Below are 27500 nucleotides of genomic sequence, written 5' to 3'. Positions count from 1 at the left end.
TGCCACCGGATATGCCTTAGGAACTGTTTATTGTTTATTTGCAATTGAAAGGGTCTGTATGCTCTGAATGATGCCAGTTATTGCACGTTCACTGTTCTTTGTACTAAAGAGGCCCCTAGATGATATCTTGACTAGGTACTTGCAAAGGTAATGCAAGCATTTTCAGCATACGCTTATGCAATGCTAATGATAATGCTTAAGTCAGTTCTCCTCAAGGTTCCTAGGACATCTGTGTCAAGCAGCTAGATCATCTCAGCCTTAATTTAAACAGAACGATAATTAGTTGGCACAGGTGAGGGCTAGGCAATGAGTGCTGAACATTACCCCTCCTGATTCTATTCGTTTTAGTCACTCTCCAAGGCTGGCGGCTCTGGCATTTCCGTCTCACAGATTTCTTTCTTTCATTTTTGCAGAGTTCTAGGCAGAGCTGTGGGTGATTATAGGTCACTGAGCAAAGTTTTAAGTATTTTTTTGTGCTTAATAGAAATGGATGAGACTCCACTCTTGAATGACAAAAAAGAGTAGAGAGTATCAGGCTGCGTAACTGTGGCTGCAGTGGTGAATAATAAAACCAGTGGAATGTCAAAACAAATGTACGTCAAATCCACAGGACCCTGCTCTCTCTTTAGGAAACATTTCTCATGAAAACAAACTAGAGGTCTAGAAACTATAATAAGCTTTATTTGTATAGGACATTTCATACACAGAATGCAGCTCAAAGTGCTTTACATTTAGAACATTTAACACAATAATAGAGAAGAAAATAATAATAATAATAATGATAATAATACATTTTGAGGCTAATGCAGCAAGTTGTTGCAGTAGTATATATATAGGCTTTGCTAACAAATGCTTACATAACTCTACAAACCGCAAGCCCTTGTTGCGGGCCCCCACAAATACCAACAATTTCCAACAAGTTCTTCAGTCATTCCTCTTCGTTGCTTCGTTGCTGTGGCCGTTTATGATCCGGTCAGCAACATATTAACATACCAAGTAATATCAGAAATACTTCAGAAATACAGCGGTCATGTCCTTAGTATGTTCTTAGTATTTGTTGTGATTATATGAATTTATATACAGACGTTTAAGGAACACAACAACTGGAAAACTGGCAGCCTTAACACTTAACCCCCTACAAGCATGCCATATGGCAACAGTGGCAAGGAAAAACTCCCATATTCCTGGAAGAAACCTTGAGCAGACCCCGATTTAATAGTGGGACCCCATCTGCTTTTGGCTTGCTGCTGCTCTTATAGCAGCAGTCAAATGTAGAATAATCAGAAAAAGTAGTCTACAAGATAAAATGAGTTAACTAAAAGCTCTCATATATAGGTATGTTTTCAGGTCTTTTTTAAAGATATCGCCTGTTTGAAGTACAGAGGCAGGGTGTTCCATAGCCTTGGTGCGTAATGGTAACCTGGCCCTAGCCAGATGAATTTCGCTCCGCCTAGCTCCACTCATCCATCTGGAACCGATCCATTGAAGTGTTGCTTCAGAAGGCTGGACCTAATCAAAAAATGCTTGCATATGATTGAATAAGCCACTTGTCCGTCATCTATTGACGTGCTACTTCAACCACTCACATCGAAGCCAACCCGTGACGCTGATAACAGTCTCACAGTCGCTTCTACGCTATGTCACATCTATGAAACTCCCGCCCTGCGTCCTGATTGGCTAAACCATAAAGTTGGTTGGAGAAATCACTCTCAATGGAAGAGGTTCCAGATGGATGTGAGTGAAGCTAGGCGGAGCTAAGCGGAACGACATTCATCTGGCTAGGGCCAGGTTAGCGTAATGGAGCAACTTCTCCACTTTGGCTACAATTAAAAGATTAGCATTGGAAGATCTAAGTTTCCTCTAGGCACCACCTCTTCTCTGATGCCGCCTACTTGTCCTACTCCGTTGATGTTGTTTATGTTTTTGTAGGGTTATGTGCACATGTGGGTGGATATGTTCCCTGTGGATGTACCTGCTCCTCCACCGGTCAACATCAAACCTAGACTCCCCATAAGGTGAGTCATCTGTAGCAGTACATTAGCTCTAAAAAAAAAGTGTGTTTTGTGATTTAATTTCCACATGTAAACAAACACCCCTGTGTTGTTGGTGTCTCAGAGCAGACTGACTGGGGTTGAATGTTGCTGTATGTTGTGGCCCAGTAGAGGTTCTATGTTGCTCTCACCATGTATTTCTGTGCTGCTCACCATCAGCTATGAGCTGAGGGTCATCATCTGGAACACGGACGATGTGGTGCTGGATGACGTCAACCCCTTCACCGGGGAGCCCTCCAGTGACATTTATGTCAAAGGGTAGGTACCACTCAGAGGCATACACTAGAGATACACCGCACGCACGCGCACACACACACACGCACGCACGCACGCACACACACACGCACGCACGCACGCACACACACACACACATACAAGGTATTTGTGTTCTGTAAAGTACTCCTCTGCCCAGTATTTAAAGGTGACTGATATTTAGAATACACTTTCATCCAAAAATCCACATCCAAAGTGACACAAACTCTCATCGGTGCATTTGGGAATTGACAGGAAGTGGTGATGCTTCCTCTGCTCCACCACACCCACTATAATCACTGTACTTACTGTACATCTGTTCATGTATGAATGGATGTGTTTCTGTGTAAAAGTGTGCTATTGTGTGTACATTACCGTGTGTGTGAATTACATAGTAATTCTGTGAGTGTGATTTGTGTAGGTGGGTTAAAGGGCTGGAGGATGAGAAGCAGGAGACTGACGTGCACTTTAACTCCCTGACGGGTGAGGGCAACTTTAACTGGCGCTTCGTTTTCCACTTCGACTACCTGCCCACTGAGAAAGAGATCACCTACAAGAAGAAGGAGTCCTTCTTCTCCCTGGAAGAGTCAGAGTACCGGCAGCCCCCTGTACTTGTGCTGCAGGTGTGGGACTATGACCGCATCGCGGCCAATGACTTCTTAGGTGAGAACATACACCACGAGCTTAATTATTTATGAATTATTTTAATTATTTATTTTGTTAACTGTGAAGTGTATTGACACCTTTTGTTGATAGTGATATTGTACTATAAATAACAATAAATTGAATTGAAATTGAATTTACCAGTAGATCAGGTTGAACTCACCTTTAAATTATATATTTTTTCATTCATATACCACATACCAATCAGAGAGTGAATATTCTAAACTTACAGGGACAGAACATGGGAGAGGTAAAGTTTGAAAATGGGAGAATAAATAATGATTCACAGTGGTTAGTGTCTTAGTCTCTACAGATGCAATTCCAGTTTATTCTACTATCTATTAACAGAAATAGTCCAATAAATGGAAAAAAAGATGACTATAGTGTGTGTGCATCCCAAGTCCGCTGCACTAGGTTTAAACCAAGAGGAATCCCATTAATGGAACATGTTTTTTCCCTGATGCTTTTGAGCCATCAGAAGGGCTCACTCAAAGCCCTCGCCTCAGGAGTTTGTGGTGAGGGCACTCTCATCACGTTCGGCAGCTCAGAGCACTGCACGCCACTACTGTCTGTTTTGCTCTGAGAGGATCCCGTCACAAGCTCTGGCAGTCAGCGATCTGGGCAGGTTTCATGAGTCTGAGATAGACAATGTCCATCTTCACGGCATCCTCCTCAGGATCCCCTCCCTCCTCTGTCATCTCGTCATTACATGTTGCGTTTACATTTATTAATTTATCAGATCTTTTTATCCAAATCTATGAACAAATATACATTTTAATGTACCATTAGTGTCTTGCCACAAACCGTTTCTAGCTACAAATGACAAGGTGCAGCTTTCAATTTTAGAGAAAATGAATGCACATAAATGAAACAAAACAAAAATCCGCTAAAAAAGACATAAAAAGAAAGAAGCAGCTAATCCATTAAAAAGAAACGAAGTCCTTGTAAATTTCAAAGGTAAGAGCATGGTAAAAAAAACAAATATATTCCTTTGTTGGATTAAGGCTGTGAAAAAAAAATGTTTGTAAGACTTTTATGTTTGTTTCCTGACAAGCATTAAATGCACCTTTTTATTAAGGTGCTCTTTGAGGTAATTATTTGACACACCAATGGTATGGATTTCTTTGAGATGTTGAAGATGAACCTCCCCTCTGCTCTTTCCTATCAACCCATCCCACAGAGGAAAAAAACACCCATCAAGTACAACAGTTGAAAATGAGAATACCCTACTGAAAACCTCAAAATGTGGGCATTGTCAAGATTAATCAAGTGGAATTGTAAAGATTGCAAGCTCAACACTGATATATCTAAATATATGCTTAACTTGCAATCTTCCTTTAGAAATAAGAATATTCAATTCAATTCAATTTCAATTTTATTTGTAAGGGACAGTGTGCAATTAAAACATAAATGTAACCATTATGCATTGCGCCAGAGTTAGCCTTGGGCTGATTTACATCTGTAGTCCCACAGGAAGCACAAATACAAATACAAACACAATATATATAATTCATGAATATGATTACAATGGCTATTACTGACAGGGAGAAATAGCTTAATTCTGGGGATCACTAGTCCCCAATCAAAGGAAATGACACGCTTTTTTACGGGGCTCTCTTCCTCCTGCTCTCCTGTCACCAGGTTCCATCGAGCTGCGTCTGAACGACATGGTGCGGGCGGCAAAGTCCTCCGAGCAGTGCAGCGTCAAGATGGCGAAGGACAAAGCCACGCCTCGCTTCTCCATCTTCCGCAGCAAAAGGATGAAGGGCTGGTGGCCCCTCATCAAGCTCAAGAGCCAGGAGGACATCGAGCGGGAGGAGAGGGAGGCAGAGGAGGAGAGGAAGAAGAAGAAGAAGAAAAAGAAGAAGGGGAGTAAACGCAGCAAGATGAAGCCGGAGGATCTCCAGTTTGTGGACAGCAGTGGAAATACTTTCCTGCTTATGGTAAATTAAGTTATCTTGACAACTTTTTTTTTGCACAGTTTACCCACACCCCCCAACTGTGTGCACGGTGAAGATTGTGATGCATCCTGGGAATTGTAGTCAGATGTGGAATTGCAGTTTGCATTTGTTTTATACAGGGGAAAGTGGAGGCAGAATTCCAGCTGGTCACTGTGGAGGATGCTGAGAAGAACCCTGTGGGCAAAGCTCGTAAGGAGCCAGAACCGTTGGAGAAGCCGAAGTAAGACCCACACACACACTGACAAACCCACAGGCTCACACACACTGACTTTTCAACCTGCGTCAGGAGTCACATCTCTCACAGCAGGATGCAGTATAAGTATAGTATATATACTCTTTTGATCCCGTGAGGGAAATTTGGTCTCTGCATTTATCCCAATCCGTGAATTAGTGAAACACACTCAGCACACAGTGAACACATAGTGAGGTGAAGCACACACTAATCCCAACGCAGTGAGCTGCCTGCAACAACAGCGGCACTCGGGGAGCAGTGAGGGGTTAAGTGCCTTGCTCAAGGGCACTTCAGCCGTTCCTACTGGTCGAGGTTCGAACCGGCAACCCTCCAGTTACAAGTCCGAAGCGCTAACCAGTAGACCACGGCAGCCCCCGAAAGAGCATGGTTAGCCCCCACCAGAGCACAGCTGATCACTTTGCTTTGTTATGTTTATTAGACTGAACAGCACCATTATTGCTAGTTATGGTATATGTGACTGACATGTGATTGTATATGGAGATAAACATCAAATCTAAATTAAAACATTTAAATAAAATAAAATTAATTATTAAATAATGAATTACTTTCAATGACATATTTAAAAAATACAGTATACTGACACAATGACGTTTTATCAATACTTCTTATTTATTTTGAGTCCAGGTTAATACTCTGCTATGGATATATCAGTAAGCAACTTTCTTTGTCTCTGTGTCTCTCCCTATCTCTCTTGCTTTCAGTCGACCCAAGACATCTTTCAACTGGTTTGTGAACCCCATGAAGACCTTTGTGTTCTTCATCTGGAAGAAGTACAAGAAGTACATCATTGCTCTGGTCATCCTGGCTATCCTGACCCTCTTCCTCTTCCTCATCCTCTACACACTCCCCACACACATCAGCCAGCTCATAGTGAATGGCTGACCATCAGAACTGACCATGCACCTAGCCTTTGTTTTCAGAGAGTGTGTGTGTGTGTGTGCGTGTGTGCGTGTGAGAGAGAGAAGATGTTATCTGCGATTTGTGTGGTCCAAAAACAAGGCACTATAGTTTTAAATCCTACTTCTGATAACCAAAGACAAAATATTTTACAATCAGCTCTTGTAGAGTAATAATCATTTGCACTGTTCTGATGTCATGTACACTGTGTGCTTTTACAGTTTGATTAAATTATCTTAAATATACTCCTGATGCTATACCATTGTTTTGACATTCAATTAAAGTATTTCTGTTTCTGTATTTCTCTCTCTCTTTCTCTATGTTGCAGTATTGACTATATCCTCATTTTGGATTATTGCACTAAATCTAGAACTGTGGATAATTAGCTGAAGGTAAAACTGATACAGTTTCATATTTATGAAATGTCATGTCAAAATGTGTATATTTACACTTTGACATATTTTGTAGGTACATTATGGCATATGGATTGTGTTAATGATCCTAAAGTGCCAAACTGTATGTCAAATCCATTATTTTGTTTGAAGGGCATTAGAGCAGCTGTGTCCTACAAGTGGAGCAGCAGTGGGGACCGGACGTTGGGTATAATAGTAATCTAGAGGACGCGGCATGTGGATGGTGATGGTTCTGAGGGAGTAATTGCTCCAAAAAACCTGTATAGTGGCCTTGTTTCCATGGAAATTGTATCTTGGTGCAGGAGGTGCAAGTCGTAACAGATTATGCAGTAAGCACCTGATTGGGTTTTTGTCACTGTTTGCAGGTCATCATTTATGAGGATACCCAGGCCCACATCTGAAAGCTATTAATATGCATATGTTCAGCTGAAAATGCCACTTATTACAAATTCCCATTGTGAAGAAAACCCAGAATCTGTCAGTCTTCACATACTTATATTTCTGTTACACGGTCATTTTCAGAATAAGATAAGAGATAACGTGGCTGTATTGAGGAGATGATACTGTGTGTTATGTTTCTTCTTTAGCCTGTCCAGTCATTTGCCTCTGGCCTTGATGTCGTGACCCAGTTAATCTCTCTCAGAAATATACTGTGTCATGGGTGGCGTTTGGGAGCCTGCTAGACAAACTGAATGGTGTGAAAATAGCTTGAGTTTGTAGGTTTACTCCTGTCTTGCCACACCTCCAATCAGTCATTTATGGATCATCCGGCCAGTCCATCATTGTGCACCTAGTAAGTCTTTGATAATTACTGGTATTTACAGACTTTGATATCAGAGAGGCAAAAAAGAGAGTTCAGTGATGTATGTATGACAAAACCTGCCCAATCTCCTTAATTAACATTATTACTTTGATAACATTATGATTTTGTCCATTGGAAAGTTTATTGTCATAGCATAATGACATTTTGGCAAACATAAAAGCACCACAAAGAGCACTTAATCATATGTTTGTTTGTTTTTCATGAAAGGCCACCCAATATGAAGGGGTGGAGCCAAGGGGTGGCCAAGATCACCTCTGGCAACCATTTGGCCAACCTTCTTGTTGTAGCAAAAATAAGACTGTGCCACCCTAATGTAGGTAATGGGCTCAGCCTGGCCACTCTAAAAGAAGTTGTCCGGCTTGGACATGGCCAATCAGCCAACCTTCAGCTAACTCCATTATCACAACAATACAGTTGCATTACATATTCTTTCCTCTTTCAGAACTACCAGTGGCAGTGCACTTTATGATAACTTATTATTTTGGGGTGGTGGGGTCCTCTAAGAGGCACTATTAATATTACATGTCTTATGTTCTCTCTCATATGGGGACCTTAGAGGGCACCTCCTCCCCCAAATCCACCAGCGACCAGAATGACAGCACTAGTTCACTTTCAACACATCATTTGTGGAGAGTAACTAATTGAAGCCCTCACTTATCCCAGCTGCTGCCTGCCGTGCGCAGCGGTTGTGGCTGAGCACGCCCGTTGTGGGAGCAAGCAGCTTGGGAATTTTCAGCTGAAGTCACATGGCGCTCGGTGGGGGCTGAGAGAGCTGCGGGCAGTGCAGCCCGGAGCTGATTGAGTGAAACCCTAATGAGATGTGACAGTTGGGAATAGGTGTCTTCCAGGCCCTTAACGATGCGGTATGTCAAGTAGAGTCTCACCCCAAACCGCGTCAAAAGAGTACTTGAAATTAAGTGTGTTTTACTGTAAAGAGCTTTAGTCCGCTGACTAGAGTTTTCTCGCCCCAATTCATTTTTACGCTTAAATTCACTTTGCCGTGTTTCAATCGCTCGCACATACACCATTTCCCACACAGCGTGATATAATCTACATAGAGCTATAAACTACCCTTCCGTAAAGAGAGATTACAGAGCCAAAGAACCCTCTCGGAGTGTATAGAAATCATGCGTTCACGTAGAAAAGGGGCTTTTTGGATACCAGTCTATAAGCAGAAGCTTTAAGGCTGCATGTCACGTTTATGTTGGGTGATTAAGTGCCACACAAAAACAAAGTATTCATAATGCACAATATTCGGAAAGTATTCCGAATGTGCAGATGCTCTGCTGGCCACCACGTCAACCACAACTGTGTGAGGAGAGAGGGGCGGACACGAGCATGCGCGCCGCTAAGCGCGCCACCGGTACTACTGCTAGGGAGAGCGTCAGTTCCTTATTCAGCTTATACAGACAGCGTTACTAGAGATGGACCGTCGGACAGCGTAAACACATGGTACGGCACTTCTTTAGAGTGCTCTCTGTCCTTACACCCAATTAGACGGAGTTTTGTTGCACACATAAGTCTTTACATTTTGTATTTATTTTAGTTCAGATAATTATTTCTCCGCAAAGGTTTTCATTATATCGCAGAAATGCCCGAGTTTATATCAGTAGAGGAGTTCATCGCAGAAACCTTGGAGGACTACAGCTCTCCAACAACCTCGTCTTTTACCACGAAAATGATAAGTTGCCGGAATTCCGCCAACAACATTGAGGAGGTGAGTAAACTAGCTTTTGTGGCTGGCTGAATTTTGCGACTATCCTGTAAGACTGCTGATAACAATAATTTTGTGACAGCGTACGGCTTGTCTCTTGGATCTTGGGGTAGATCCACATGAGAAGGTGTGTCGGGATTTTTTTGTCGTTGTAAGCTACTGATGGACTCATTATCCAATCCCAGTTAGCTCTATTTAAGGAGGCGCGGAGAACCGCACCGTGGTTACGGTCTTTGTGCTCTATTGTGCTCAGTTCTTTATTTTCCGGTGTTTTATGGGCCGTGTGGACAAGTCATGCGTCTAGTCATCTTTGTTTTCTACCAATCAGTTAATTAGCTTACTGGACACAAACCTTGGCTGTCCCGTTGACAAGCACGGAGCACATTCTAATTGCCTTTGTTTATTGCACCCATGGGGCGGCAGACCTCTGCGCTCCCCCAGTGATGGAGAAGAAACTTGAGCATGCAGTCTTTGTCAGAAATCATGAATTAAAGTGTTGCTATCGAGATTTTCCTCTATCCAGTATCCATGGAAAAAGAGACCTGTTTCATTTGGGTTGTAAGTGAACGGATTGCAATTTTATGCGAATAGCTTTAGCTTATAGCTATATTGCAAATGTATGCGAATAGCTTATCCTATGGTCAGGTGCTACTGCGCGACTGTCGCACCTGAAATATAGGCTACCTCATAATAATAATACGACTCCGGTCCTGTCTTTGTGTTCATTAATGTTTCACTTTACGTCATAACAGAAGTGCAAGAAGTCGCTTTGTCGGACGCTCTGTTGGTCGCGCTAGAGGTGAACACAGGATCTTTGTGTGATTTCCATAAGGGGCTTTTATGGTAGATGCAGACTGTCTTTGTAGGCATATTAGTGGTGTAGGAAATACTAGTAGTACGTGGCCGTTCTTTTACGTAGCCTGCACATTGTAAATAGAAAATAAACAAAACATGTTAGTTTAAATTACAAAAATAAGCCAAACCTCGACTATTGTGGGGGGAAATATAAATTATGTAGACAATTGGAAGTCCATGTTTACAACTTTCCAGAAACTGAAAGGAAACCCCCCACCAAACACATCTCATCATCATCACCACCGCCGCCACCTAATCTCCCTCACTAAACCTGGTCATGGCTTATGCCGTTTTGAGTCATTTGTTGTGGCAGATTGGAGCCCGTGCCAGAGGTCACTGTTTTGGTGACAATGGGAATGCCTGACGCCACCACAGCACAGCACAGACTGTCGTGTTGGAGGAGTGCACAGTTGCCATGACGATGACCTAGCCTGTGAAACACATTGTACACATTGGACACTGTAGCCCATTACATGGTTGACTGTTTGGGTCTCAATTGACTTGGGTCTCATTTGACGTGACACATCCTTGGGAGACTATGAGGTCTTCACTTCAGCCGCCCAAAGGATCTCCACGAGGGGCTGCGTTGTTGGTGGGTGACAGGAAGCGCCATCCATTCGCTTCCTGTCTCCAAAGTGAGAAAACCCAACACACCGATTCATCAGATTATCGTGGGCCCAGGGACTCACAGTTGCTTGGTCTCTGGAAAAGGGGGAAAACAATAGGGCTCATTGCCACAAATAAAAAGCAGAGCAAATTCTAAATGTGTGACTCCCTCAGTCATGCTTGAGGAACCCATTTGAGTCTGTCCACTGCTGTCCAGCCCCTGACCAAGAGGGGCGTGAGTGATGCACACCGCAGTTTCCTTCCCTATGTGTGTCTGAGTGTCGGCCAGTGGGGGTGTCCACTGTGTGTTGTTTACTCATTCAAAGCTGTAATCATTTTAGGCTTACTGTTGTGTCTGGCCCCAAGTACAAAGAACATCTAATCCTTCCTCACCCAGATATGCTGTTTGGCTGATGCTAAAGAAGAGGTTAGTGGGGGTGGTGGGAGGTGGAGGTGGGTTTTTTTCAGGTTCAAATTAGAGGGACTGAAGCATGTACAGCCTGTGCCCATATAGACAAAGCTCTACATATGTTGGAACTCTGTGTGTGAGAGAAAGACATAGAGAGAGAGAGACAGTATGTGTTTGTGTTTCTGTGTGTGTGAGTGTTTGTGTGTGTGAGAGAGAAAGAGAGTGTGTGAGTGTGTGAGTTAGTGTTTCTGTGTGTGTGTTTTCCTTCTCCAATTTACATTGTGATGTCTTTGGCAAGTCGGGGAAATGGCTCCCGTGTGTAATCCCTTGACTTTGTGACCCAGCCAGTTAACTGAGCGGACAGAATCGCCCCAGTCTTCATTCGGTTAAAGGCCGGGAAAGTGCTGACAGAATGAGGCGGAATGAAATTGCAGCCGCCAGCAGACAATATGTCAGTTCCACATTAGCTGGCTACTTGGGCTGATGGATCATGGGTCCTTCGTGTGTGTGTGTGTGTGTGTGTGTAACAGTGAGAGGGATGGGCCTAGCTGAGCTGGTACCGGTGATGCTGAAAGTAAATGGAATGGAAGCAACTTGTGATTAGGGCGGTCGGCGGAGTGTAATACTAGGGAGGTTAATTGGAGTGTGTGGATAATCCGAGTGGACCAGTGTGCGCGAGTAGGGTCTGGTCATGGGCGCCCAACAGCTGATTTGGCTATTTGTTTACATCGAGCACCAAGAAGTAAGACGGGGAGAGAAACACATGCACTCCAATGTTCAAGGAGATTTACCGGATGGGTTGTTTGGATGACTGGTGGAAAGGACTGTTGGGTTACATGCTCAGGACGGGTACTGTATACTACAGATTGTAATTTCTCATGCTTGTTGAGAAGAACAACCCAAACAATGTGTCTTTTTTTATCTATTACAATTGTTTGTTGTCCAGATGAAATTGGAATTGCAGTAAAGATTCAGTTCATTTTAACCTTGTCTCTTTTATACCAAATACTGCAATCCACTCCACTGAAGCACACTTCCAGGATTTTGTCAGATGGATGTTGTGATGCCAGTAATAACTGAAGCAGCTCAGTGGCGAAGGTTGTAGGGGGACTCTTATAGTGAACAGAAAAGCATCCTACCACTAACTGTATGTGCACCCGCAAACTCAGGGTTGCGTATTCACAATTATTGTCTTCTAGATAAGAGAGGCACATTTGTTGCAAAAGCGTGTTAGTGTCCTTACATCTAGTGGTTTAAATCTACAAATAATTTTAGACTTCCATCCTTTTCCAGACATTGTTTGGCTCTGTGTCTTGATGTCTTGATAGAAAAACAGACCCCTCACTTATGCTGCATCTCTGGCCCTTTCCCTTCATTCCATGTTGGGCAGTGTGGGGCAGCTGTCCGCTGAGCCCCCCATCTTTCCTCAAGCTCTCATCTCTCCCCTATGACAAGCCGATGCTAGTGGGTGAAGGTGAAATTGCAGTAGCCGTCCATTCTGATTCTGAAAGAGAGAGAAAAGAGAGAGACAAAAAGAGAGAGAGAGCGCACGAGAGAGATAGAGAAAGACTGATTGCTGTGTTTGGACAGTTGTGCGCAGAGGCCCAGTGGCTTGGTGTTATGTAAAAAATGTAACGTTTATTGCCTCGTGTTAGTGAGAGGTCAGTGGCTTAAATGAGGTGGAAAGGGAAACTGTATTTCTGAGATGCCTTAATTGTAGTGTGTGCATTCAGCTTGGGCTGTGTGCTCTTGGTCTTTGGTCTGAGCTGTTTACTGTGTGCTTGTTTTTTCCTGTAGCAATTGAATGCCTCAACCAGACATTCTGTAATGTCCTAGTGGGCTTGGGATTTTATAAAGCATAGCGTGTGGACAGGAATAACTGTGCCAGTTGCATTTTTGGTAAATATATTATTAAAAAAAAGAGAAACACACTTACGGTACATTGAAATAACACTACAGTAGATCCAGACAATCCAGAATATTCCATTTTTCTACAGAAGCACCTTTTATCAGTTCCGCTCTCTGTTATTTTTTCCAGACTAAATGCACATTACCCCACTAACAAGCTGGCAGTGCTTCATTCTTTTTTTAATTTGGTCTCTTTCTCTCTCTCTCTCTCTTTTTTTTTTTACTTTAAAAAAAAAAAAACTGTGTGCTTTTCATATAATGGAGTGCCCCACATCTGAGTATTTTGGAGGGTGATTTGGTTTTTGTTTGTGTTGGAACTCACACAATGTCGGGGCTGGCGGCACAAGCTCAAAACCAGCCACAGAGCCACTCTGCCCAGAAAACAAAGGCTGCCACGTGCCTGATCCCTGCTGAGTATGCCATTCTTCAGGAGAGGCCTGCCTATTCGCTGCCACTGAAATGTGATTCCTGTGGACGCTGTCCCTTGTTTACCCAGTCAGTGCATCTCACTGGCGGCCAGGTAAATGGACTCACCTGCTTTGTGTAGAGAGGGGCCGAGTTGAACGAGAGCGCTTCAAGGCCGATAGCTGCATTGTCATCATCTTATTGTGAGCCTTCTGATGACTTGGTTACTGACCAGTTGTAATCTCTACTTTTGGCCAATCTGCAGCATAGCACAGGAAAACCATCACGTCCAACCTGCACAGCACAGCACACAGTAAAATACTATCATGGCATGCTCATAGAGTACTTTGTAAAGTGGTGTGGGCTATATACGGCCATGTGCTTTATATGGCGATCACTCTCTCTAACAAAGTAGCAAGGTTATGTTACTACTGCAAATGCTTGCCAGTTTTTTCCCTCATCAAAGGCTAGAAAACCCATTGTTTTCTTAAACATGTGACCGAGATGTTAAAGTTATCCAGCCATATAAAAAGCAGAAATGGTATGTGCACAGTAGGTCAGGGTTTTTTCTTTTTCCAAAATGTTTAAACTCCCATTTAAATGGGTGCCTCTCTGAAACAAATGTGTATTGTAGATCAAATCAGACTTTTGACAGGAGCAGTCTTCTCATAATTGTGTGTGAAAATGTTATCAAAGGGCTCATCACCACTTCACAAGGCACAAATAGCCACCGGACGGTGGACAAGTGCTCGGGTTGAGTAATGGGAGGGAGTTTCCATAGAAACCAGCATTTGACGGGAAGTTCATTTTGACAGTTAGAACTGAAGAGAACAAAGAGGAGCAATTTTTGAGGGCATTTTTTTTTTCCCCAACCGCGTGAGCTGAAGAGGTGCTTTATTCCAACACAACCACCTCCACCTCCCATTGTGCCTGACCATCTCCCTCCCCTCCCTGCCAGATCAATGCCTCAACAAAAGCCATTTCAGCGCAAGTGATTTCACCAGGCTCATCACAGAAGACTCCACACAGTTTAACACAGTTTAACTCCCACCGGGGTGCAGCTCGCACGGACTCGGGCTTCAGCCCGTTCTTTCAGAGCGATCCAGTTTGACGCAGCACTGTGATTGACTTCCAAGTGTTCTGGCGCTTTTGTGATGAGTTGATGCTTTTAAGTAACCCACTGTGGGTAAAGATTAGTGTTGATGCTGTGTGAAGTAAAGCCGACAGCACAGGCTAAAAGGAACCCTTAAACGAAGCCTTAAAACCTCCCTTCATCCCAGCTGATGATGGGAGTTTACAATGAGGGGAAGAGAGGATTTGAAAACACAGCCTCGATACAAAAGCCCGTCTTAGCTGGTTTTAGGGATGTTTACAGGCGATGAAAGAACTTTTAAAACGAGCTATTTCTGGAAGTTTTCAGTAGCACATGCTTCAAGAGATGTACTGTGCATAGAATGAGGGTGGTATGCAACAGATAGTAGGGGTGAGTGGATAGAATGGAATGATGATGATGATGATGAGGTCCCCAGCGTGTTGTTTTACTGGAGCTCACTGAGTAACTTTCTGTCAGACCCCCCCCCCCCCCATCCCAGCCTCCCTTACCCAGACCAGCCCTTTAATTATAGAGCACCCAAGGCATCCACCCAAGAACACTTCAGTTCATTTGTGGTGTTTAAACGCACATGCTCACACACACACACACACACACACACACACACACACACTGATGTAGGCGGATAGATAGAGAGAAAATACTGAGAGTTTATGTAATGTGACACGGCTCTGGAAATTGCCCACACATAAATGAAACGGCTGTGGTCTTTTGTAAAGACAAGGCCTACATACACACACACACACACACACACACAAACACACACACACACACACACACTCCCACTGTTCCAGTGAGATATTGATAGTTGTTGTGTGCCGCTAGTGGATGTGTCAGGCTGATTGATGTGCTCTCGGCCTCTCTGTCAGTCTTTCCCCACACAAACGTAAACCTCTGGCTATCAGGAGACAGTGGGTTACCCACAACACAACAGAGACGGTTTTTATCCTCTGCCAGGAGATGCGATGAGGAATAGGTCAGTTCATTCATTATTCATGCTGGGTGGGCCTCCCTCCATTCATGCTCTGTCTAACTCTGCCGGCAGAAAGATGCAAAGTCTCAAAATCTCAGCATTGACTCTCTGGTGCTCAGTCGTGATGTTAAAGCAAGTCCAGCATGTTTTGAATCACTTCTCTATGAGCACAGTTATGTTTGAGCCAAGACCATTTGATTTCTTCATAAACCACGCAAGTGAAGGCGCTATGTATTAATATTGGTCTGACAGGGCATTTTGTACACTGGTTTGTTGTTGTTGTTGTTGTGGTGGTGGTGGTGGTGGTGGTGGTGGTGGTGGTGGTTCTGCAGTCTCTCACTAGGGTAGCATCAAATTGCACCAAAGGGCACCAATGAGAATAGACTGACTTGTGAATTCAGACACACACACACACACACACACACACACACACACACAAAAGAATACACAGGTTCCCACCTGTGCGATTCCTGATTACTTCCATCAGTCCATCAGTCAGACAGCAGGTTTCCCCCTGATTTCTCCAGGCATAGCAGCGTAACCTGGAACACCCCCTCAACCTAATGGACCATGATGATGAAGTTGTACTTCTGGTTTCCTGACAGATGACATTTACGCTGGGGAATCTTAAGGGGGGGGGTTCAGATTTGTCTGTGCCAACGCTACTGGAGGCTGTTGGTGTTTGCGATGATGCGTCATGCTGTTTTTTCCCCCAGCGTGGCCTCTGGGACTGCAGCGGTGGCAGTAGACAAATTTGATAATGAAAAGCCTGAAGGGTTTTTTCCCTCATAAAATTGCAATTATGCCTAATCATGGCAGTTTAAAAATATCAACAGAGGCGGTTGCAGAGGAGGCAGTGTGACTGGACACAGAGCTTTAGAGAGGACAGAAACCTCTTGATTATGCTCAGAATGGGTCATTCACCACAGGGCCACAGAGTGGGTATGTGACTTCCTTATCAGGCCAATGTTGATTGTGCATGCTTGCTGGTTTTTTTGTTGCATTTTTACACTCACTGCTCCCTGGAATGACTAGAGATTTTTTTTACTGTCAGCGATTCTACCGGAATAAAGTGCCTTGCTCAAGGGCATCACAAGGCGAGCTTTTGAGGGAAGACAGAACATTGCTCATTCACCCTCCCTACACACACACACACACACACACACACACACACACACTGATCCCCCCCCCCCCGCCCCCCCCAGTGTGTCTGGGTTTCGGTCACCTTCCGGCCTCAAGACTACTTCTCTACTACTGAGACTACCGCCACTTTAGAGCAATATGACACGTTAGAGTGTAGAACTCTAACTCTCTGCAGAGGCGATAAATTGGTTGACAGGGTGTGAAAAAAGTTCAAGAAAGAGTGAAAAAGAGTGATACCAGCATTAAGGCTTTTGTCATTGAGAAGAGATGTAGAGAAAACTGGTCAGTTGACACAGATGCTGAATGTGCATTGTGGGGAGTGGGTAGGGTGGGTAGGGTGGGTTAAAGCAGACATGTGATGAACGCTAGCACCAGGAGGCAAGTGGCCTTTAGACCGGCCACTGAGACGATTGAGGACACAGAGCAGGGCAGTGCCTGGGGTAGTCAGGGTCCTAATGGCAGAGATGCAGCCTCTTTCTCTCTCTCGCTCTTTCTCTCGCTCTCTCTCTCTCTTTCCTCTCTCTCTCTCTCTCTCTCTCTTTCCTCTCTCTCTCTCTCTCTCTCTCTCTCTCTCTCTCTCTGAGAAGGTTGATCACCCCCCGAGGGCTTTCAGATGGTTTCCACCCAAAGCCAGGGCACAGTGGAGGGCACAGCTTCCAGAGGAAATGCTACTTCCCATTAAGTCCTCCGAGAACGTCTCCAAGCTTCTGTTTGTGCTATGGCAGGAAGTGGTGTGACTGAGAGACGTTATTTCATCAACATATTAATTGGGTATTGGCATGACCTTTACCAGAACTCGCATAAAGGTTTTGTACTCCACTATTCTAAAGTGCTGGTGGGTTATTGACCTGTATTTGTAGATAAATTGATTAGTGATTTGCCTTCCTTGCCCAGCAGCAGTGTTTTGCATAATCAAATGGGTCATCTTTAACCTCAAGAGCTTGGACCAAACATTGGGTTTTGAATTGAGCCTTTGGGCTTTAAGTTAAGAATTTGTGTCAAGTTAATATTGTATTTGACATGTATTGGGACTAATGAGATAGATAGATAGATAGATAGATAGATAGATAGATAGATAGATAGATAGATACTTTATTGATCCCCATGGGGAAATTCAAGATTTCATTTTAATGATGATGACTAGCCCTGATTGGCACAGCTAGATGCACTCTAGTCTGTATTATTCTTTATATATTATTTTTATATATATTAAGTTACACACTTTTGACAGCAAGTCAGACACTAATTATTTATTGAATGTTTATGCATTAGACCTTTATTCAGGATGTCATCAGTAAATGCCGGCAAGAATCTTCTAAGGGTCTTCAAATGTCTAAACCCGCTTTAGGCATTTGAAGACCCTTAGAAGATACTTGCCTGCATTTACTGATGTCATCCTAAATAAAGGGCCATTCACACCAGGAATGACAACCATAAAGATAACTAACGATAAAAGCGTCCACACTGATCAACAATAAGGAAAGTCTCTCCTTGTGTTGATGAATGTGATGGCTAAAATTTGATGGATTTTGATTGGCCGTCAGCTTTTTATCGTTCTCAAAATCGCTCCGAAAGTGATCCCCGCCAATATCGTTTTTCATGTCGTTATTGTTATAGTTTATGTGTGGACGTCGTCATTCATATAAGCGTGGACGATATGGCCCTAAGTCAAGTTTGAGCTCAATTACATTATTATTGGTAACACTAGCATCAGAGCACAAAGTACAAGTAGGTTTCAGACCGAATTAAAAATAGAAAAGCAGACCACCCTTCCTGTCGGCCGACCCACCACCCTTCTAACCTCAGCCATCAAAGGGTGGCTATTCCAAGCCAAGGCCAGGCCACAAACATCTGGGCCAAGCTTGATCTCTTGAGGTCGGAGTCTCTGACCGACGTCTGCACACGGGCACCTGGAAGTGCACTCTCTAAACTTCTGACCCTCCCTCACACAGCTCTCTCTCTCTCTTTTTCTCTCTCTCTCTCTTACTCTACTCTTTTGCACTCTCTCTCTCTCTCTCCCAGGCAAATACTGCTTATGGAGCAGTGTGTGTGTGTGTGTGTGTGTGTGTCTCACCTCCATTTTAAGTCTGAGTCATACAAGCTCTTCCTGCTCCTTATTAGCCGCTAAGTCAGGTTTTATGATGGCGTGCTTTATGCATCCCCTCCCTTTGCTCCCTCATGTCCTTGTGCCCCCCTCCTTTTGCCCCATACTGTCCTCTATTCGGTGTAATGAGTCTATTTCCGTCTGCCCCCCTCTGTTGGAGCCGGTGGCTTGTGGGTCATTAAGTACGGGGATCACTTTGAGATAACGAGAGACCATACAGAGAGAGGAGCCAAGAAAGAGGCAGATCTCTCCTCTCTCCTCCTCTCTCTCTCCTTCTCTCTCCTCTCTCTCCTCCGCTCTCTTCTCCTCTCTCTCTCCTCCTCTCTCTCCTCATCTCTCTCCTCTTCTCTCTCTCCTCCTCTCTCCTCATCTCTCTCCTCCTCTCTCTCTCCTCCTCTCTCCTCCTCTCTCCTTCTCTCCTCCTCTCTCTCCTCCTCTCTCTCCTCCTCTCTCCTCCACTCTCTCCTCCGCTCTCTCCTCCTCTCTCTCCTCAGCTTTCTCCTCCTCTCTCCTCTTCTCTCTCTCCTCTCTCTCCTCTGCTCTGTCTTCACAGGGAGACTTTACCAAAATGAAAAACCCTCTCTTATCAGCTGCATGTACTTGAAAAGTAAATAGACAGTGGAATATAATCAGTGAGTGTTATTAAATTGGTAATGTCATACAAATTCAATGTATTTAATATTGTCTTGTATCAGTAGGGGCTCGTTTCAGACACACAAATTCTTTCACAACATATACTCTGCTACTGAAACTGGGCACTTAAAGCTGAGAATATGGTAGCTTCGGGTGTAACTCTATTCTGATCTGGTCACTCCTGATGCAGGCAACTGTGTGGTTAGCCTGCAGTCAAAACCACTAGAGTGTGGTGACTGTGAAGGACATTCCTCACCCAGCTTCTCCTGGTGTGGTCTCCACAATGCTGCTATTTTGTTTCCTGTCTCTGTGTCTGTGTGTGAAAGTCCTCCGGTGCATGTGTGTGTCTGATTCCATGTGTGCTTTGGAAATGTGTCATCTAGTTCGCCAAGTGTTTACCAAGATAACACTTTGGGCCTGCTTGATTGTGGTGTATTGTACGCGACCTGCCTTGCCAGTTCTCTCTACAGTCGATCTGGAGCGCGAAACATGGAGCATTCTAAGCTTCTGCTAAAGGTGCCAGGTGATTTGCATGCTCCACTCCAGCCAGGAGTGAACAAATGCTCTGTGAAGCCTCCTTCATTTATTCCTCGTTGTGGTGCTTCTCGTGCACGTCTTCTCTTGTTTCTGTATGTCTTAAACGGCGTAATTTCAAACAGGATATTTGCACACTGCAGGACACAGCAGAAGCCCAAGAGAAATGTTTACAATTGCAACGGTCCCTTTTTTCTGACTGTGTTGCCTGGGGGAGTTTGGGGAAATGGAACAGTGTGCATGCCAGTGCTTTTGTAGAGGAGAGAAAAGAGTGTGTGTGTGTGTGTGTGTGTTGATGATCCTATTTAACAAAGAGATAAAGTAAACCCCATATGTGTGTATCTAATTGTAAATGTTTATTTTTTTCCTTCTATGTTCTGGTGATCACGTGGGAAGCATAAGTATTTTCTTATCTTGGAATCGTTTATAGAAAGATGTTAATTCAGGACATTCTGTCCTAATGTATCCATATGGTGGGAAAAACATATGGATTTAGTTCAGTTTTCCCCAAGTTCATTGACTTTTTTTGTCCTGAGTCTTCAAAAGGAAATGGCCTTGTCTGTGGAGAGGGTTACACTCTTATGGTGAAATCCTGTTTGTTTTTACAGGCCCTCGACTGTGACCGGACTGTCCTCCAGAAACTGAAGAAAGCTGCCAAAGCGAAGCATGCTTCAGGTCAAGGTGAGGTCAAGGGCTCGTAATAGCTATTCCCATGGTGTGAAAACAGCCAGTCTGTTCAGCATCACTAAAAGAGGGCACACACAAAGGTTGGACCCCCACGTATGAACAGCGGCCATTGCTCAGGCTGAGAGGCTCTGTCCAGGCCCTGTCCATTATACCACATGCTAAAATGGGGTTCAATTAAAATGGTGTCAGTCACGCGCCCATGTGTGCAGCGTGGGGGAACAAGCACCAAGGGCATAGTCACTCAGAGTTTCACTGAACTATTCAAACAGTTTTTGTGATTTGGGTTTAGTAGATTTTTTTATTTATGATATGATGAGTTCTGTAAGACCCATCTCTGTTTTCATGTTCAACCATAAAAAAAGACATTGATGGAAATACACCACCCTTAATGAAGTTGTGTCTCGGCTTTAGACCACATATCACATCTGGAGGTCTACATCAACTCCATGGAGAAACTTGCCGTAAATTTCCGGAGCAACGGGGAGCAAGAGGTGGCGTCTGCCTTCAACAAGTTCGCCGAGTTCTCCAAAGAGCTGCTGACGCCAATGAAAAACCTGGTGAGTGACTCTCCGCTCTGCTCGCGCACAGAGAAGAGAGTCAGAGAGAGATAAGGCACTTCATGCCTCCAGATAAGACAGAACCCCTCTCTGGCTTACCCACTGGGTCCCTGTGTTATCTACAAGTCCTTTAAAAGTATGAAACTCTGGCCTAAGGAGAGATAAAAGCGTCACAGTGTTCTGAAAATACAGAGACCACAGTATTTGTAAAATATGTATGACCTGACACTTTTTTCATGTTTGGCTTGTGTAAAGGTTGAGGGTTTTTTTTTGGTGATAAGTTCTTTTTCCTCTTTGCAGTTGAACAGCATGCTTCACAACATCAACTTCTTCCTGGATTCTCTGGTGAAAGGAGACCTGAGAGAGGTGAAAGGGGTAAGCCCAAATCTACTGCCCAAATGTCACCTCAGTCCGATCACAAGTAACGCTCTACCGGCTTCCCTAAATATCACATGTCTCAAGGACTCTCTCTCTCAGCCCCCACTCTTAATGCCTCAAGGTTAGCAACGACTGCTATGAACGAGCTCGCCAGAAACCCACAGTTCATTATTCCGCTTATTGTGTGGTTGGGTGTACTGGGCTTCTTGCACACTCTCATGCAGCCTTTTGAGGAATATAGTGCAGGCACTTTGTGTGTAGAATAAGTGTGTGAGTGTGGGTGTGAGAAGCTAATGAAGTGTGTTGTGTTTAACAAGAGAGGCTGAAACGCAGTGCAGATCAGTGCGGCCTCCCTGTGGGGAAATCCATCGAGTGGATAATTAAAAAACGCAAGCCTGTGTGGGAGACATGCTGCACCAGAGAGAGAGAGAGAGAGAGAGAGAGAGAGAGAGAGAGAGAGAGAGAGAGAGAGAGAGAGAGAGAGAGAGAGAGAGAGAGAGAGAGAGAGAGACAAAGAACGATATACATGGAGAAATACAAGGGGAGAGAGAGTGGTAGAGAGAATATACTGTAGAACAGACAAAGGAAGGAAGACAGACAGAGAGATATATAAAGAGAGTGACTTGTGAAGAGCAGGGAAGAGAGTGACTTGTGAAGAGCAGGGAAGACTGGGAGGCGTGTGTGTGTGTGTGTGTGTGTGTGTGTGTGGGGGGGGGGGTAGCAGCTGGTGTGCCCAGCAGTCATGGCCTGATGTGTTTGTCTCTTAATGGAAACCTTAATCTTATTCTCTGTCTTCCTCAGGATCTGAAGAAGCCATTCGACAAGGCCTGGAGAGATTACGAGAATAAATTGTGAGTTGTCCTTTTTGTGAGAACTGCACACTTTTTCCACCACAGATGGAAAAGTAATCATATAGGCTATACAAACAAGTTATGTATGCAAGCAAAAAAAGCAAGAAAGCTAGGAGGAAGCCAGTCAAAAGTACTACACATTAATAAATGTAATATCTTCTACTTGAGTTTGTTGGTTAGACTCTACTTTGTTCCAATAGAGTCTCATTGGAGTTTGACTGAAGAACAATGTTCGTCCGCAGTGTGTTATTTTTTGCTCGAGCTCAGGAAGTGATTTCGAAAAAACAACAAAAAAAACATGCCAATGTGTCGTCCATCTGTTGAGCCACAGATTAAGTGGACTGGAGGTGTGATGACGCCGTTTTTTGCAGTTGAGGAAGAATCTCACAACGTTTCCTGAATTGCAAAGGGTTTAGGTGGTCAAGGCCAAATTTAGCTAGGACACGAAAATATGACTGCAGTGTGTGTGTGTGTGTGTGTGTGTGTGTGTCTGTCTGTCTGATCACACAAGCCTCATGGACAAACCGCAGATTGCGAACACTGTCAGACCCAAGTTTCCGTCATATTTATCAAACTAGTGTAAACTGCGCCTTTCTCTGCCTTTCTCCGCCCATAAACGCAATTTACGAACGTCCATAACTGAACAGCAGAGCCTACATACAAGCTCAGTTGAATTAAGTTAACTGATGACAATATTAAAAAGAATCAAACGTTTAGCGATCATGAAATAATACCATACATGATAAAATGTCAAGAAGCAGGGAGATACTGAAGATCAGTAGTTTTACTCAAACTACTTGTGCACGTAGGCTATGGAAAATTGGTCAAATCTAGCAAGTAGGAAAGTTTAAGTGAATGACGTGAAAGTGAAAGTAAGACATTCGAAAGGCCAATGAAAGTTAAGGTTGCTTTTGATAGTACAAATACTTACAAAGCTCTAAATAGCGATTCTGTTGTCTTTGAAAGGTTCTCTTATTGACGCATTGAACTGCAATTTGGATTAACACCTGCTTTTACAAGGCGGAAGTATTTAGGCGCTTTCAGGAGCGCTTTCAGGAGCAGTCTTTGTACATACCGCGGAATACATAATTAGGCGCTCTTTACGCTTCCCCTCCCATCTTTTTACGCTAAACTCCCACTTTCCCCTGGATCCTCCCATGAATGCATATGCATGACACGGAAAATGCAATTAGCCATTTTTCAGCTCCTGCGACAGGCAGTTTGCGCTTTTAGATCATTGCGGTCTGTTTGTACATACCTCGCAATGATTTTACACACACATTGTGAAACCAATACGCCTGAAGTGGGAGCAAAAGCGTTAGTACCCTGAGTGTCTACCCATGCAAGTGTGTGTGTGTGCGTGTGTGTGTGCGCGCGCACATGTGTGTGCGTGTGCGTGCGTGTGTGTGCGTGTGCGTGTGTGTGTGTGTGTGTCAGCCATTTGGCAGTACTAAACAGACTGGCAGATGCAGCACTGGGATAAAAAATATGGCATAAGGGAGTGCTTGTGATTGTATTTTATGGTTCACTCTCTCTCTCGTGTGTGTGTGTGTGTGTGTGTGTGTGTGTGTGTGTGTGCATGTGTGCGTGAGTGTGTCTGTGTGTTTGTGTGTGCGTGCGTGTGTCTGCAGCACTAAGATAGAGAAGGAGAAGCGTGAGCTGGCAAAGCAGTATGGGATGGTGCGGACAGAGGTGAGCGGAGGGGAGATCGCTGAGGAGCTCGAGAAAGAGCGCAGGATGTTCCAGCTACAGATGTGTGAGGTGAGACACACGCACACACACACACACACACACACACACACACACACATAATCATCATTAAAACATAAACACAGATATACGCACACAGACAGACAGAGACACATACATGTACATGTCAGACGTACAGACACAGACACAGAAGGCCAGTGGGCCACTGGCTGTCACATTCTCATCTATGGACTTGATGCTCAAGAGACAGAACTCTTTTCTATTCTTTGGCGTTGACGCGCGTCAGTCGTGTCAACGCCAAAGATGGCATTCTATGCGTTAGATGGCATTCTAAACTTTGGCGTCACTAGACTCTATCACAGTCAAAACATGCACAGACAAACAGACTCCCACTCATTAATCATCAAAACACATATGCTCAAACACACTCCACTGAAAAGCCTTTTATCTCAGCACCTGTTGTGCCAGAGTGAGTCAAACTCTGCCAGCTCTTTCTCTCTCCTGCCAGAACTGTGTAGCTGGAGCTCCACCCTATGGTTCACTCAGATAGAAAGCTAAACTACACTGCAAAAATGATATCTTACCAAGTGTTATAATCTTATATTAAGATAAAAAAATCAAGTTAGTATTGTTTTTAGTATAAATATACATACTTTGAGCTTTCTTGTAAGATTATTTGACTTAAAATAAGTCAAAATCTTATTAAATTAAGACAAAAAAACAAGTAAATGTATCTGTCAGTGGAGTAATTTTGAGTCAAATAATCATACAAGAGAGCTCGAAGTAAGTATCTTTATGCTAAAAACAATACTAACTAGATTTTTTTATCTTAATATAAGCTAGTGCCCGTTAGGTGTAATTGGTACAGTTGGTCCTCTAATAAGATCATGGGGACGGTGTCCTGGAAACCAATACAGATCATATAGTGTGGGCTCCTTCTCAGCCCACTGCCATGTGTTACTTAGCACCCTGCTAGTAGATCATGTAGCGTAGTTATAGATCAAACTGTGTAACCCAAACATGGCTAAAGATTCTCAGCATTGAGCATATTGTGTACTGTTAATTAACTCTATGCTTAAATCTCCAATGACTGCTTATATTCGATTATCTGTATTGTTATAGATGAACTATATAACCCAAACATGGCTAACAATTTCTCACCATCAAGTGGAAGACTGTTATTTGAGTCCATTCTTATATCTCCACTGGCTACCGATAGTATATCTTGAAGTATGGCTATAGATGTTTTAATTTCAACAGTTCCATGCCATTGAGTGATGGCTGAGAGACTGCACTTAAATATCCAATTAGATGCTTGTAATTAAGACAGGCAACTTATCCACAGCTCCTCTCAAGCATGTGTTATTGATGTTTAATTCACGCCCCCTTCTCTATTTCAGTACCTCATCAAAGTAAATGAAATCAAGACCAAGAAGGGCGTTGACCTGCTGCAGAATCTTATCAAGCACTACCACTCCCAGTGCAAGTAAGAGGAAGCACAGCTAGCGTGCAACAGCATTGTGTTCAGATGGGATTGTGTGCGTAGAGTTAGGTACAAGTTTGTGCTTTTTCTGCACATCCATTTTTGGTCTGCATACAGCAGATGATTTAACACAGAGACACACACACATACACACACACAAACTCACAGTTACACACTCATTTGTGCACTCAATGTATTGATTGACCTCTAAACACTAGTCAGGACCAGCAGAAGAGACAATGTCTCTGTCACTATCAACCCTGTGCAGAGCTGACAGCAGTGCTGCCGCTGCATCTGTGAAAATCCTCCCTTTAAGATAAGGAAGCTGTGGCAAGAAACAGAATTAATTTGCCCCTTGCCCAAGTCTTTGAGGTCCCACTTTCTTCCTGAAACTGTGTGTGTGTGTGTGTGTGTGTGTGTGTGTGTGTGTGTGTGTGTGTGTGTGTGTGTGTGTGTGTGTGTGTGTGTGTGTGTGTGTGTGTGTGTGTGTGTGTGTGTGTGTGTGTGTGTGTGTGTGTGTGGGGTGTGTGTGCGGGGTGTGTGTGCGGGGTTTGTGCTTGGGGTTTGTGCTGAGGGTGTGTGCGTGTGCGTGTGCGCGCATTATAGATGATGTGGTGAAGTGACAGCTCCACAGATGAGATTAGATTAGACAAATTAGATTCCACAGCCAATTTTTCACATGATATCGAGCTAACAAGTGCTTGATGTGTCGTGTGTGTGTGTGTGTGTGTGTGTGTGTGTTCATGAAAATGTGTATAATTATATATAATAAGTGTGCATAATTAATTTTAAATTTTTCAACAGTTTTATGTCCATTACAGGTATTTCCTGTGTATTAGCAGCATTGTGTATAAACCGCAGGACCGTGTTTTATGCGAGTTAAAAAAACAAAACCATATTATAACTGCTCCATGTTATTAACCCCATAGCTGAAGACATTTTGCAAAATCAATATATAAACCTCAGCTAATAGTTGGGAAATTACGTGTAGCAGAAGGAATAAATTGGCTTTAAAAACAGCACATTTACACATCCAAACCACATCCTTTCTGACCCTTTCCGCTGTGTGCTGTGAGTAGTCAGGGACGGGTAGCAGGTTAGCGCCGTGTCCATGGGATCTCTTTGTTTGCCCTGTTTAACCGTTGATGCTAAATTGACAATCCGGTGTGTAAAGGTTAAATCCAATTTCTCTCTCAGTTTCTTTCAGGAGTGCTTGGTGGCCACAGAGAGATTGAAGCAATACATTGACAACCTGACAGGGGAACTCACTCACGTGAGTGCAAGTGTATGTGTGTGTGTGCGTGTGCGTGTGCGTGTGATCTTGCGCGTGCGTGTGTGTGTACATGTGCGTGTGTATATATGTATTGGTGTGTATGTGGGTGGTGGTAGCATAGCGGCTAAGGAGAGGGCTTGCAAGCAGTAGCCAGAAAAATTGACAAATTGTGAGTTGCTCTGGAGAAACTGGCTCTTGTAAGAATTGATGTATGCAAGTTTAGAATTATAAAGTTCGGTATGTCAAAATTGAGATATTGACATGTTCTTATTCTGTAACAACCAAATAAGCTGAGGTTAGGTGCTTCTTGAAGTTGTATGTATTTTTGGACATTATAAGAAGCTTGTTCCACTTATCAATATAACTCTATGGAGTTCTACAACTTTGAAGCTTAATATCTAAGAACTATTCAGAATGCAGATAGAATCTTATAATTCCCTATATGGATAAAAGTGTCCAATGAGTAAGTAAATAAGTATGCGCTGATATGTATGTGCGATGACAGACGGTGGTTGTGTACCGGGATGTCTTAAGCAACATAAAGGCTTGTATCTGGGTTTTTTTGCTATATGACTAATACCTAGCCTGGGTTTTCCCATGCTGCCTTACGCGCGCGATTTTATTCACGCTGCTAGGCAGCCTGGATTCTATGGACTTCGTTTTCACCTCAACAAAGGAACCAATCACAGAACGGAGGGAGGGCAGCAAGACGATGACGACACGCCGAAGCCGTTATGAGCTGCGTACAGACGCATTTGATAGACATTTGTAGTGCCCAATAAACGGCTCTGGGCATTAGTAAACCACGTTTCAAATACGAGAAAATTAATTTCTAGTTCCCAGACCCCATCTC

General features: G+C 43.6%; 2 protein-coding genes across 2 annotated transcripts in view; both read left to right on the top strand.

The window, feature by feature from the left end:
• fer1l4 (fer-1 like family member 4) overlaps positions 1 to 6341 on the top strand; it is a 47887-nt gene extending 41546 nt beyond the window's left edge. Inside the window, exons 39-44 of the mRNA XM_076268681.1 lie at positions 1930 to 2015; positions 2211 to 2309; positions 2725 to 2966; positions 4608 to 4909; positions 5047 to 5147; positions 5882 to 6341. Of these exons, the coding sequence (XP_076124796.1) occupies positions 1930 to 2015; positions 2211 to 2309; positions 2725 to 2966; positions 4608 to 4909; positions 5047 to 5147; positions 5882 to 6062 (1011 nt within the window). The 3' untranslated portion in view covers positions 6063 to 6341. The remainder of the gene's footprint in view (positions 1 to 1929; positions 2016 to 2210; positions 2310 to 2724; positions 2967 to 4607; positions 4910 to 5046; positions 5148 to 5881) is intronic.
• A 2408-nt stretch (positions 6342 to 8749) lies between these two features.
• The window catches only part of unm_sa1614 (un-named sa1614), a 51894-nt gene continuing 33143 nt past the window's right edge, over positions 8750 to 27500 (top strand). Inside the window, exons 1-8 of the mRNA XM_076267529.1 lie at positions 8750 to 9030; positions 20317 to 20389; positions 20807 to 20952; positions 21253 to 21327; positions 22132 to 22181; positions 23813 to 23942; positions 25292 to 25377; positions 26572 to 26647. Of these exons, the coding sequence (XP_076123644.1) occupies positions 8905 to 9030; positions 20317 to 20389; positions 20807 to 20952; positions 21253 to 21327; positions 22132 to 22181; positions 23813 to 23942; positions 25292 to 25377; positions 26572 to 26647 (762 nt within the window). The 5' untranslated portion in view covers positions 8750 to 8904. The remainder of the gene's footprint in view (positions 9031 to 20316; positions 20390 to 20806; positions 20953 to 21252; positions 21328 to 22131; positions 22182 to 23812; positions 23943 to 25291; positions 25378 to 26571; positions 26648 to 27500) is intronic.

The sequence above is a fragment of the Alosa pseudoharengus genome, unplaced genomic scaffold (genome assembly GCF_046254945.1).
Source record: "Alosa pseudoharengus isolate Yale_2024_CS ecotype anadromous, Long Island Sound unplaced genomic scaffold, YU_APseudo_1.1 YU_APseudo_1.1_scf_5, whole genome shotgun sequence".
Taxonomy (NCBI): Eukaryota; Metazoa; Chordata; class Actinopteri; order Clupeiformes; family Clupeidae; genus Alosa; species Alosa pseudoharengus.
This window is presented reverse-complemented; position numbering and strand designations above follow the sequence as displayed.